Source organism: Lotus japonicus, chromosome 4, assembly GCF_012489685.1.
Source record: "Lotus japonicus ecotype B-129 chromosome 4, LjGifu_v1.2".
In the NCBI taxonomy this organism is placed as follows: domain Eukaryota; kingdom Viridiplantae; phylum Streptophyta; class Magnoliopsida; order Fabales; family Fabaceae; genus Lotus; species Lotus japonicus.
Genome location: NC_080044.1, coordinates 65206817 through 65220324, shown reverse-complemented (window position 1 = coordinate 65220324; position 13508 = coordinate 65206817). Strand labels below are relative to the sequence as shown.

Genomic DNA, 13508 nt, shown 5'->3' with positions numbered 1-13508 from the left:
TTTAAACACTCTGAAAACAATGTTAGAGTACCACAATTGTTCATACACAATAGTTATCATGTAATCATCAAAACATAGAGTTGTACTACGTGACCAAATCTTGGTCTTACAATTAATTTCTTCTTCTTTCATTTTCTCATAAACCAATCATATCCTTGATTATATTTGTCAATAACTAACGATTGAAAATATTAGATAAAGATAAAATTAAATTGTACTTCCCATGATCATCTAGTGCAAAGAAAGGCGGCGCCTCATTGCAACGGTTCACCACTAAGTAAAAATTTAAAATTTAAGATTAAATAATTGGAAAAGCATCGTTATAGCGATGATCATCTAATGCTTATAATATTTTCCGATGTACCAAAAATCTAATGCTTAGAAAGGCTTGCTTTGCTTTACACTCGTGACCATGCATAATTAGAAAAGCATCGTTATAGCGACTCACCACCACTCCCATAAAACAAGTCTGCCACCACCGAAAACATGTTCACTCTAACTCGGACAATCTATAGTGGCGGAGTTTGGAGAACATGTTCGCACCAAACGCCCCCCCCAAACCACCATTATTGAACCCCCCACCCTGCCCCCCGCCAAAACCCAATGCCTCCTTCCCCAAAAATCCTACATCGAAACCATCAACACTAAAAGCCTCCCCAACCCAGCAGCACCATCTCCTTCATTCCCTTCCTTCTATTCCCTTTTGCTTTTATCCTCCTTCCCCCAAACCCACCATCACTTAAAATCCCTTAATCACAGCAACACCACCCAATCCTTAATCTACGCCAAAAGCTCAATGTCGAATGCGAAGAGGGAAACACTAGAGTCATGCATGGAATGTCCAATATGCCACAAGATTTTCGAATAAGCTACCTCCATATCTCTCTGCCTCCTCAAATGCTTGTTCTTTTTCCACTTTTCTGATCTGGGCTTTCTTCATCTCATAACATACATTTGAACTCTCTTCCTAGCTAGTTTCATCTCATTGTTATTGTATGTTAGTATTTTTTGTATATCGCTCTTCGCTCTCGAACCTCCCACTTCACCACCAATTCAACACACAAATGGTGCGTGGATTCAACATATAATTAAGAAGAAAGCGAAATAATAGAGGAAGGGAGAGAGAGAGAGAGAGAGAGAGAGAGAGAGAGAGAGAGAGAGAGTAAAATGGTGAGGGTGTTTTAGTCTTATCATTTTTGTATTATTATTTATTTTCTATTAACGTTTAAAATATTTTATTTATATCTAAAGGTTTCAAAATAAATGATAGATTAAGTGGTAAGAGTTGAGGGAGATATGGGTTGAGGAGAGAAAAGTTTAGGGATCAATCCACTAATGGACGACTAAGAGTCCATGATAGTCTAGAATCACAATAGCCAGTGTCGTGGAAAAATCATATGTAAAAACTAATTTTGTAATGAAGATGTAGATACTTATATGATTGTCTCGACATAAACACACAATCAAGGAAATAACTCTTTTTAATTGTAAATTAAATTCACGATGTTAAATTCCATAAGATATAACTAAAATTAAATAGTTATGTATTGTCAGTATATAATTTATTTTTTTGTACCTGGGAAATAAGACATAAAGAACTAAAGCGCTAAAATATCCCTAGATAGGAACGAGTCAACCACACTAGGGGAAGTTTGTGTGAAACCACACGGCATTCAAGTACCTTCACCCGCCAAGCAATCCGTCGTGCTATTCGCCTCCCTTGAAATATGTCTAATACAAACCACCCTCCTCCTGCTCAAGAGAAGATGGATAGACTGCAGCTATGAAGCACATAGGCATGACAACCATGATCTCTTCTACTTAGTGCCTTAACTAACTCCAAGCAGTCAGACTCACAATAAAGCTTCTTGATACTCCTATTCCATGCAAGTTGGAGCCCAACCTCATTGCTCTTATCTCCGCTGCCATGGGGTTCCCCCTGTACACCCTCATAAAACCCAAACTTCCAAATTTATATAGATAGACATCCAACTAATTTCTTTCAAATTAGAAATTCTATTTTTTTAATTAAAATAGAAAATGAATGTTACTATTTAGCTTACATGGTATAGTGTGATTGAACGTCAGTGTAAAACTATTTTACACTAGCGATACAAATTTATTAAACTCATATAACTATTGATTTTTATGTAATACTTTTAGGGTAAAATAGCGGTATGGAGGGTAAATTTGGTGACGTGAACGTGGCGCGGGATTAAGGAACCCGCAAAACAAGAAGGTGTCAGACTATCACTATTTCAGACTGTGGGTTTAAAACGGTTCTGTGACTTGTATCCTATCCTATATTTTTTGTCTTTTTTTTATTATGATATGATGGGCAGCCCACAGCTTTGTGGAACTGAAAGCCGTTGGATAGCAATTCAGAGGGCTCAACGTCCTCCATTCAGGTTAACTAACTAACCCAACTCCATCCTCTGGTTAGATTAGATTACATGTCACTATCTATCTATCCTCCAATTCCACTTTTGCTTTTGCATCCCAGCCCTTCCATTTTATACACATCCATTCCCACTCCTGTCTCCTTCAAATACCCTTTATTCATAATTCAATTTGAATTTTCTTTCTTTCCCTTTCGGTCTTTTTTCCTTTTACTTTCACTAGTATACTATTTTAGCCTGTATGAAGAATCAAAACTAATTTTATGATAATTAATTAATTTTTTAGATATTTTATATTTGAGTATAATTTTATAAATTTAAAATATAAATATAAATATTGTAAATTTAATTTAATATGATAAGAAGTGTTATCATGGATGTAACAATAGAGATCATAGAAAATAAAATAAAAATTAAAAGAAGAAATTGATCAAAATAAAAAGAATGTAATGATGACAAATTTCAATTAAAAATATAACTAAATAATTTAAATTGAAATAAAAATTTAAATAATTTAATGTAGTTATTTAATTTAAATAATAGTATTTGATGTTAAGAATATCAAAAAAATTAAATAATAAATAATGAAATTTAAATCCATACTTAAAATAAAAAATTAAATAATTTTAATTAGTAAGAGAAATCACTATAGTCTCTCACTCTCACTCTCCAATAAAAATATTTTAATTTATATAATTGAGCGTTGATTAAAAAATCTAACCTAATAAATCATAATCAATGCTTTCTTAACATAACTAATTTAATGATTTTGACTGATATAAGTTTTACATTAAATACACATTGTAACTAATTAACACTACTATTTACTTTCCATTCACAATTCATTCTCCCTATGACAACACATTAAATCCCGATTTCTGATTTATCACATGTACACGCACCTTTCTGAAAAACAAAAACAAAAACAAAAACATTACGAGAGGGGTTATTATTCTTCTAATCTAGTCATGTCGACATTAGAAATATAATCAAAATACATTAACTCAATTAATTTTCTCAAAAAACCTAAATTAATTTCCTAATGACACGTAGAGAAAAAGAAAAAGAACCAAACGAAGTGGGCCTAAATATAATTCCACTAAAGTAAACGCCCCAGTCAGAAAATATCAGGAATATGACCCCACGCACTCACTCACATTCATTCATTGCCACTGTTGTTCCCAATTCCTATATATACATACCTAGAGTAAAGCTAGGTTTGCCGAACCAAATAGCCGAACCCGGTTTGTTCAAAAGAAAAATAAAACCACTCACTCACTCCCTTCTCTTTCTCTGTAACAAAAATGGCGGCATCTTCTAGAAAATCCAGAACCCCAGTTCTCCGATCTCTCTCACCATCACCACGATTCAACTCTTCACCTTCCTCCGCTTTCGCTTCCTCCACCTCCAGCTTCTCCTCCCGCTCCACCACCTTCTTCCACCACCACCGTTCCACATCTCCCACACGTGTCAGCCTCTGCGGCGTTTCTTCATCATCCTCGGTCCGATTCTCCCTGGACCGGTCAATTTCACCGAACCGGTCTATCTCCGTTGCGCCGCGAAGTGGTGGTTCCGGTGGTGGTCAGTTGGTGAAGAAGCAGAGTAACCAGAGGCATCAGCAGCAGAAGAGGACGTGCATGTGTTCGCCGACGACGCACCCTGGCTCGTTCCGATGCAGTCTCCACAAAGGCTTCGGCTCACACTCCGCCGCGCCGTACTCGTCGAACCGCCTCAACGCGCGCAGATCCGCCATGACGAACTCGCTAGTCAGGATCCGCGGCGTGGAAGGGGAGATCGTGAGGAGAGCGCTCTCCGCGTTGATTCGTCCTTCCTCGCATCAGCAGAGGAGGAGAGGAGACTTTCGGCCGAGACCTAGCAGACTCTCCGTCATGTCCAAGGCCGCCGATGACTCATGATGATGACCACCGGCCTCCGCCGTGCCGGATTCCGCCGTAACGGCTGTAGATCTGAAAGCCTTATTATGTGGTTTTTCGTTCGTCTGTGTCCGCGCGTGTGTATATAGATATTATAGATGATATATCTGGTAGTGGCAGCCATTGATGGCCACTGTTTGAAGCTTCTGGACTGAATTTCATCAAATCAAAAACAATTTTGACTAAAATTATATAAAATCAAATCTCACTTTAAATTTAAAATTAACTCCACTCAAAATTTCGATTGATGCTTGTTGATTCAATTATCATAAATCTTTCACATCGTCGTTCCTTTCTGTCAATTCGGTGACACTTCGTATTTTTTTTCCTCTGTTTTTCCATTTTTTCCCCTCGTAACGTGTCATCAACCTTTTCTTTCATCTTCTCCGTTCATCGTGTGGTTATGAATTTCGTTGCGTTCTTCCACTGTTAATCTCTCTACCTTCTTTTTCTTTTGATTTTTTTTTTATTTTTCTGTTTTTTTTTTGTTTTGATTTTTCTGTTGATTTGTTTTTACGTTTGATTTTTCTGTTGATTTGAAAGAATATTTTGTTTTCTTATTTATTTTCGGTGAAATTTTTTATTATTAGTTTATCACTTTACATAATTGTTTGTTTGTTTCTTTTATGTGTTTGTTGCGTGTTGCGTGTTGCGCCCGCAGAGTTTACTTTTAAATTTGTTAATTGTTATTATTTTATTGATATGATTTCTTAGGATTATCTTAACTTTGGTGGTTTTATATTGAATTAATATTTTTGGATTTTGTTTTTGCAGGGAATATATTTTTGGTGGCAAAGTGGTGGGGAGGCAATAAGGGACATGATAAGATGGGGCCATATGAATGCAGGAAATGATAACAGGATAAAGCGTTGTGGAAGGAAAGAAAACCTAGTTTTGTTTTTGTGTGATGCTGTATCCCATTCCTGTGTGCCAGACTTTGTATGAATTGATGAATGGTGCTGTGAATAGGATTGTGGAATGTGACATCCACATGGTACCGGAACTGGGATAGGGAAGGAAAAATGAGAAATATGATAGATGCTGTGTAGGTAAAGAAGTGAGAGATAGTCTTTAAATAAAGAAAGTAGTGACAAAATGATAGATGGTGTGATAGGTAAAGAAATGAGAGATCAAAAGATAAAGTAAATGGAAATGACTTGAAAAAGAAAGACAAGTATGAATGAATTAAAATCCAATGGAAAATTGGATGAAAAGTGAAAATTATTTGTTAGACATCCAATAGACTCACATTCGGTAGACAAATAAGAAGTGAGAGATAGTTTTCAAATAAGGAAAGTAGTGTAGGTAAGGAAGTGAGAGATACGAAAATAAAGTAAGTGGCAATGACTTGAAAAAAAATACAAGTATGAATGAATCAAAATCCAATTGAAAATTGGATGAAAAGTGAATATTATTTGTTGACATTTAATAGACTCACATTTGGTAGAGAAAATAAGAAGAGAACGATGACTGATATGATAAGTTGTGCGATTATAAACAAAAAGTGGCATCGAAAGAAAAATGTTAAAATGAAATAGATGATAAGTTGAGAGTGAATATATCAAAATTAGGATAAAAATCCTATGTGTGTTTGACAATCACCTTATTTGATTGATGAAGCTTAAAAAGAGAAGATGACACTAAATAAAAACATTAGATTTCAGTAGTCATTGATACAACCTTGGAGGAGAGAAAAATTTATTATGGGGACCCTCGTCCACCAACAAAGTTCGAACATCGACAAGTTGTACGCTAGATTGGAGGGACTATTATTATGGGGAATTGTCTCGGTCTAATGTAACTTGGACGAGACATATCTGGCTAACCTAGGACAAAGACTAACCCAATCGAGCATGTGTGCTAAGGCTGAGTGACGACCCCAATTGGACGTGTCGACGTCAAATCCAACGGTGGAAGGTGTCATGTACCTTGAGAAGGAGAAAATTGAAAGTGACCGCACCCAGTTGACACGCGCCTCACGGCGAACCTGACAAGCCCGCCACTTTTCTTCTCATCGTGAGATCATGGCCTAATTGCTGAGATCCAACACTTCACAAACAAAGGGCAACGCCTCTCAAAAGCGACCACCCCTTGGACCTCACCCAACCTTTACTATAAATATCAATATCCTTAACATCATAAGGCAAGTTCTTTCAATCTCATCCTTACATTCACTTAATCTTTCACTTCCCTTACTAACTTATGCATCAGAATATATGCAGGTATATCGGGTGCCACATTCTCCTTCCCGGCTCAAACCCACTCTCCACCTAGCTCAAAAACCCCTTATGTACGAATGCATGCTTCAAAACCAAACAAACCACACCTAGAACCAAAAATCCAAATCGAGCACCAAGCAATCACTAAAAAATACCTCTGTTTAAGGTATAAAAAAAATCAGCATTAAGTTCAATAAAAAAGGAATACAATCAAGCTGCAACAAACCAGCTCAATCCTTATGGTTTGTTTGGTATGAGGAAGGAAAGGGAGGAAAAGAAAAGTAAGATGATTTTTAGGTTGTTTGGTAAGGTAGAATGGAAATGAAAAGAAGTGGAACGAAAGAATAGAAGTGTGATGTATAATTACTATTTTATCCTTCATATATAAAATTTCTAAAATAATTCATATATAACAAAATTTAAATTATTTATTAAAAATATATTTACACAGTTCAAAAAATGTTGTTTCCAATTTTTGGGTATCCTTAAAATTACTTTTATAACATATATTTTATATCAAAAATAATATTGTATTTGTCCTAGTTAAAATTGTAACATAATTTAGAAAGAGGTATCATTATATTTTTGAAATTACTATCGTTGCAATTTTCAGATAAATAATAAAGAAACCAATAATGTAAAAATAATAAAAAACTATAGTGAAAAACAAGTAAAGAAATAATCTCCGCTTCTGTTCCATTAGTCCTCCCCAATCAAAGGAGGCAAAGGATTTCATTTTCCGTGTTTTCCTTCCATCCCCTCCCCCCTCAAACCAAACAAACCGTTATTGACAGTCCCAAGAACAACAACATAATTGGTTAGTTTTGGCTTGGGGTACCATTGTTACTTGGTTTAGTTTCTTTTCTCTGGTCTCTTGTTCTTTTTTTTTTCCTCTCATTGTATTTGGGTTCTAGCACCCCTTGTGCTTGAGTTAAATACAAATTTGCTTATAAAAAAAATCAAGATTAATGAACTAATAAAATTAAATCCAATATCGGTAAGAAATATATAAGATATAAAATATAAAATAAAACTTGAAACTAAAATAAAAATAAAAAGACCAAATGCCTTCACGGGATAAATCATCAAGCTTATCTTAACTAGCCCCATGCATTACCTTGAATGCCTCTTCAAGAAGTTTATAAATTTTGTATCCTTACAATTTTAATAAAATTCTTCCACTATCTATTTTGCTCTTTGTATTTAAAAATCATTATTATTCAAAAAAATTAAAAAATATGAAAAATACTATATTAAGGTATTTTTAGTAAGGTTACTCGTTTAATCATTTAGATAACCCTTAAATTATGCTTGCTCAACTAATTCATTAACTACTTTTGTGAAATAGAGAGTGAGATAAATGTTTTTTTTAATTTATAAATACTAAATAAAGACATTTTAAATATTTAACACTAACTATTTTATTTCATGATGAGAGATATTTTTACTGACCCACACCCAAGGTAACAGTCGAGCAAGTGGTGACACTATGCTAGCTAGCTTGTGATGCCACATTATAGTGCAATGCAAGACTAACATCAATCATGTTGAAAGGAAAATTATATGCAGTCATTCCCGTGCAAATATCTAACAAACACTTAAAATGATTAAACAAAAGAAGAGAAAGAAGGATTATGTATAATATAAAGAAGAAGATAAATGAAAAACATAGGTTTCTATAATTTGTTGAATGTCCGAGTATTATTATTGAAATTGAAAACCAAGCCTTTCAATCCAACTCTGCGTGATGCTTAACTCATATATAGCTCCGAAGAAAATTCAACAATCTCTTTCAATTAGGAATTGCGTATGAATATGCAAGGACTAAGTATATATTATTAATGAGTTCAAAAAAGTATATATTATTAAGGTTATAATTATTTTTTGAAAGTATTATTATAATTATTAAAAAAGAGGATAAGTGGATAAGGTCGATGAATTCTCGAGTGTGACGGGTCTTTATGTGTTATAGACGCTTTTTCCATTCAAGTTGAGCAAACATCCTTTTCAAAAACAAAACATCGTTTGTGTGTAGTACAGACAGTCTACATGTCGACATGTTACTATTATTTACAGCTTCCATCCAGCATCACTTTTGAATTCATTCAACTTCATCTTTAACAATTAACATCAATCATGTCCATGAAGAACTTTTTCCTTTTCTTATAGGAAAATATCATAACGAAGATTCCATAACACTTCAAAATCAACTAGAATTAAAAGAAACCAGCTGGGATGAAAACTATATAACTATCGAGCTATATTAACGGTGTCTTTTCGTTCACATGAATCAATTTCAAAACATGATCCAAATTTAGGTAAAGATTTCACGAAATTACATTGGTAAGATTTTGTATTTTTATTTATGAATTAATGTTGCAAATGTTAGGCGAACTTGAAGGGATTAGACACACTAGGATTATACCCGTTTGTCCGTGCGATGCACGGATAATTTTTCACGAACTCCACTGCTAACTACAATTATTCAGAATTTGATATATATATATATATATATATAGAATAATACAATGAAGTATTTTTTAAGATATACAATTTTAATTAGTCAAACAATTATATGTCGTTATTATCTTATGTTTATGTTTAAATGTTTTATCTTTCTTATACATATGAATTATATGAGTTTCAAATGTTAATTGTGTTTAACCCCTATCGACTTACACTTTAGCGCAATCTTTACAGTAAAAAATGAAAAGTTGGCTGAAATGTAATAATATATTAGACTATGAGGGGGATATTTGAAACTAAAAGAAAATATCTATACACATATCCAAGAGTAATGATTTATTCATATCTCACTTTCTTTCCTATCTCATTTCCACACATTTCTCGATTTTCTCTTCTTATATATCTAAGGTGGATGTGGATAAGTGTCAACAAAACATTATTCCATGAGCTTGCAAATGAGCCTACATGCATCGAAATGCAAAAGACAGGTCTAACTTCACTTTTTAACGTGAAATATCGTTTAACAATATTATTCATAGCATGAATATCAAGTCAAAGTCTTTTGTTTTCTACTGCTCAGTGTCAAATGAGAAGATGTAGCCTTTTCATGATCACCTTCCTTCAAATATCCCGTTATCAAATTCCCTCACAAATAATCATCTAAAACCATCACACTAAAGCGATTACTCATTATCCCTATCTACCAATAGTTGTATGAGACAACCAACCAACTATTCTATATATGTATAAATATTTTCATCACGTTTAACCGCTGCAGTTTGTCATGAGTCATTTTCAACAGGTTTAGCAGCATCAACATCTCAAAGAGTGGATTCTTTCAACTTCTCTATAGTCCTCTTTGCTAATTCATCCATTTGCATCTCTTCCTCATCAAGTTCATGCATTAGAGCGTCAATTTCTGCAATACACCATTAAGTTTCAGAAACGTTGCCAGTTCTCATTTATAAAAATATAATACATATTACATATTTACTTCTCTAAAACACAGAATCACACACTACACACATTGATCTATGGCAGACATCAAATCATTTTAAGATCTCACTTTATCCTCTAACTGAAGTGCAGTAACTTATCTATTTTGTAGTTCAGTCACTTTCTGATCAATTTTCTTCTCAATATTCGATATAACATTGTGCATAAGGAGATATAGAAATCCCCAATTATAGAAGAACATATAGTCCAATATACTCACATTACTAAGGGTTCTTAGATGCTTTCTAGTTGATTGTTCGGACAAAGATAGGTAAAAGGAAACAAAATATGTCACCCATATAAGTAAACTTACAATCAAAGACTTCAATTCCAATTGATAAGGAACTTATATTGGAAATCACACCAAAAAAATACATCATGTAAACACAACATTTGAATAGCTTATACATAAACTTCTTGATTACTATTGGCTCTTAAATTCTCCCAAAAAATAAAAAATGCTCCCATGAACACTGCCATGTAGTAAAAATGAGATAAAACTAAAATTGAAACTAAATGCAAATTGACTCAAACTTGAAAGAAAAAATGAAACAAAAGCCTTTAACCAATCACAAACATGCACTCACATGCACTGTGCAAGAAAGTTTGGGGTACCAGGTCTCACATGCACTCACAATACAACCTTAAAGAGCAACACATAGTTCTTTCTTGGCACAAAGAATTTTTCTAAACTAACAAAGGTTCTACACTTAGCACAAAATCCAAAAATTCTTCTTCCCCTTCCTTAGGATTTTAAAATCAATTATTTATTGAGGAGAGGGAAGGGGGAGGGGGTGAAAGTGCATGATTTTTCCAGCGTGAGTCTTAGAGAGAATGATTTGCCAATGTGGGATAGAAGGTTCAATAAGTAAATAAAAGAGAAAAGAGCACCTTCATTCTTTTTTGCTTCCTTTTATCTTTTCAAATTTTTGAAAGACCTAGACAAAATTAGGCTGACAGTAATTTCAAGTTCACAAAATTGATCTTAACATTCCTAGTTTTTAAGTCTTTCTAGTCCCCTCCTTCTACACTCATTGTTGCCTTGCTGCATGCCTTTTTCCAAGGACACCAAACATGGCAAACCTCTTTTACAATGCACAACTGCAATCTAAGACATCAATGCCAAGGAACACCCTAGTATTAACAAAATTAATTAATCTACAATTCATGTCATTATATGAGAAGTTAAGGTTGGGGCTTTCATTCTTCAATGGCTTTTCTTTTTTACATAAACTCACAAAAATGCAGAACTGGAAACCTTACAAAAATCATTTTTAAGGACCATTTTATTTTAGGCAATACATTCTTTCATAGCAAATCATTCAAATTTACAGACAAAAAGAACTAAAGAAGTTGTCCATCCAAAAGAACCAGAATTCAGAATACACATAAATAAAGGAGAAAAAAAATTAATAAGCAGCATAGATGTCTAACCAAATAAGCAGCAAGCATGGAGGTGACTTACATGCAGGATTATACATGTCTTGATCAATTCCTAGCTCCGTAAGTACTAAACGAATTAAGTCAGGACATAACGGAGGAGAAAACCACCGAAACCAACCTGATTAAAGTAATGGTTGAAAATATATAATCCACACTCATTATAAATTAGTAAGATTGGAGAGAAGTGTGTTGAGGTTAAACTTACAGCAGATGAATATAAAAAAATATAGCAAGGGAACTCTTCTGACCAGTTGGAAGAAGTTTCATGCCCTGTAAATTAGAAGCAGTGAATTCCATGTTGAAGTCAACAAAAAATTTTCCACAACAATCAGATATCATTGCAGATGAATAAAAGCCCAAAACCTGTTTCCAATACAATAATCTACAAAAAGGCATAAGAATAGTTTTCTTGAGATGAAGAGTTGGAGTTGAAGGTTTGGTTGATTGCAAACTCATCATAAACAACACCTATAGTGAGTGTTGTTAATTGCAGATGGCAGGAAGCCAAAATCCCGCCACACACGACAATTAATGACGGAATATGGCAGCCATATGGCGGGATATCAGCCATTGCGGAAAGCCAAAAAACGGCCATGGCGCCGTGGCGGATATTTGATAACACTGCCTACAGTTGAACATTGAACATTCCAAATTTCAAAACTTGAAGAATAAAAAAAAAAGTTACTTGATATAGAACAATCAGTACCACAAGAGTTATCCCAATTGCCATTGCACTGCTATAATAAAATACTAATGATTTGCGGACAAAGGATGTTGTGGTCATGAGAATAATACCCAATACTAACAATACAATGCGATAAGCAAAAAATTCTGCAAAGGAGGGAAAAGGTTTTAGTGCTGGTCATCACCGTTTTTAGAGAAATTAATGGAACTTCAAGAAACTGTAACTCATTAGTGTTAAATACAACCATGAACTTTTTACCTTCATCAGTGGACACCTTAAAATTTTCTAGTGTTGCACCAGCAGTCCTTATGTCTAGGAACTTGTGGTCAAAAGGAGACATTGATCTAGCCCTAGAACCCTTGGTAACTTTCTCCCATTGGCTTTGTGGGCACATCCCAACTGCAAGAGAGGCATTCCTGGCTTCCTGCACAAGAAGACACATAAAATACTTAAAGTCACATAGCATGCTGCTCCACCACACAATGATCATAAAACAAAAGCAATGTTTCACCACACAGTGGGGATAAACAGAAAGCAAAACATGAGGCAGAATAGAACAAACAAAACTGGAAAACTTTGAATAGAAAGGAAAATTTAAAGTCATGAGCTTGTGAAGCTCATGCCTTGTCATTTTATCTCAGGCGTACTTGATAGAGTGTAAAACTTTCATAATAATTTGGGGAAGCTGTTGATATAACTTAGACAACAAATTAATACAAAAGAACTAATCTTAGCAGTGATAACTTTTCAAACTCCACAATTCACAAAAACAACACATCAAACCACTACTTATAGAGACCAAGGTGCAACAGGTGGAATTTATGTGATTCATTCAATCTAACACAAGCAATGGTACACAACGCTTACAATTATTAATATAATCATATAAATGTTTCACTCGAACATGGAGAATGACATGTAAAATGTATGGTTTGTTAATCCTAGTCTTCCTAGATCTTGGCAAAAGAACACCATGAACAAATTTATCAATAATTACCAATCTGCATATTCTAGGTTTTAATTGGACATTTGGATGATTGATTTTAGTTTAAAAAAGGGATTAGACATGTTCCACACTATATTCAAAGTGTCTCTAATTGGATTAGTAGAGTGTAAACTCTAAGAAACCCAAAAAATACGTTCTTCATTTTGTACAATTTTTTAAAGGATAAAGGCATGTTACAGTACAGTAAAAGTGCCCTTAAACTTTTATCTCATTTATAATACAATTCTTGAGGAAATGAAGATCAAGAAAATGGAAAACCTCACAAAACAGAAAAGAAATATCAACTGAAATTATAAATTACCAAAATCGTGTATTTAGAAAAAGAATCTCTGTACACAGTGCCTTGAGTGACACAAAAGC

General features: G+C 34.1%; 1 protein-coding gene and 1 pseudogene across 1 annotated transcript; one reads left to right on the top strand and one right to left on the bottom strand.

Annotated features, from left to right (window-relative positions):
* Positions 1-3605: 3605 nt before the first annotated feature.
* Positions 3606-4555, top strand: LOC130712009 (uncharacterized). Its single transcript, XM_057561828.1, has one exon. The coding sequence runs from the start codon at positions 3704-3706 to the stop codon at positions 4313-4315; it is 612 nt and encodes a 203-aa protein (XP_057417811.1). The 5' UTR covers positions 3606-3703; the 3' UTR covers positions 4316-4555.
* A 6868-nt stretch (positions 4556-11423) lies between these two features.
* LOC130713159 (uncharacterized) lies at positions 11424-12899 on the bottom strand (annotated as a pseudogene).
* Between the last annotated feature and the right edge of the window lie 609 nt (positions 12900-13508).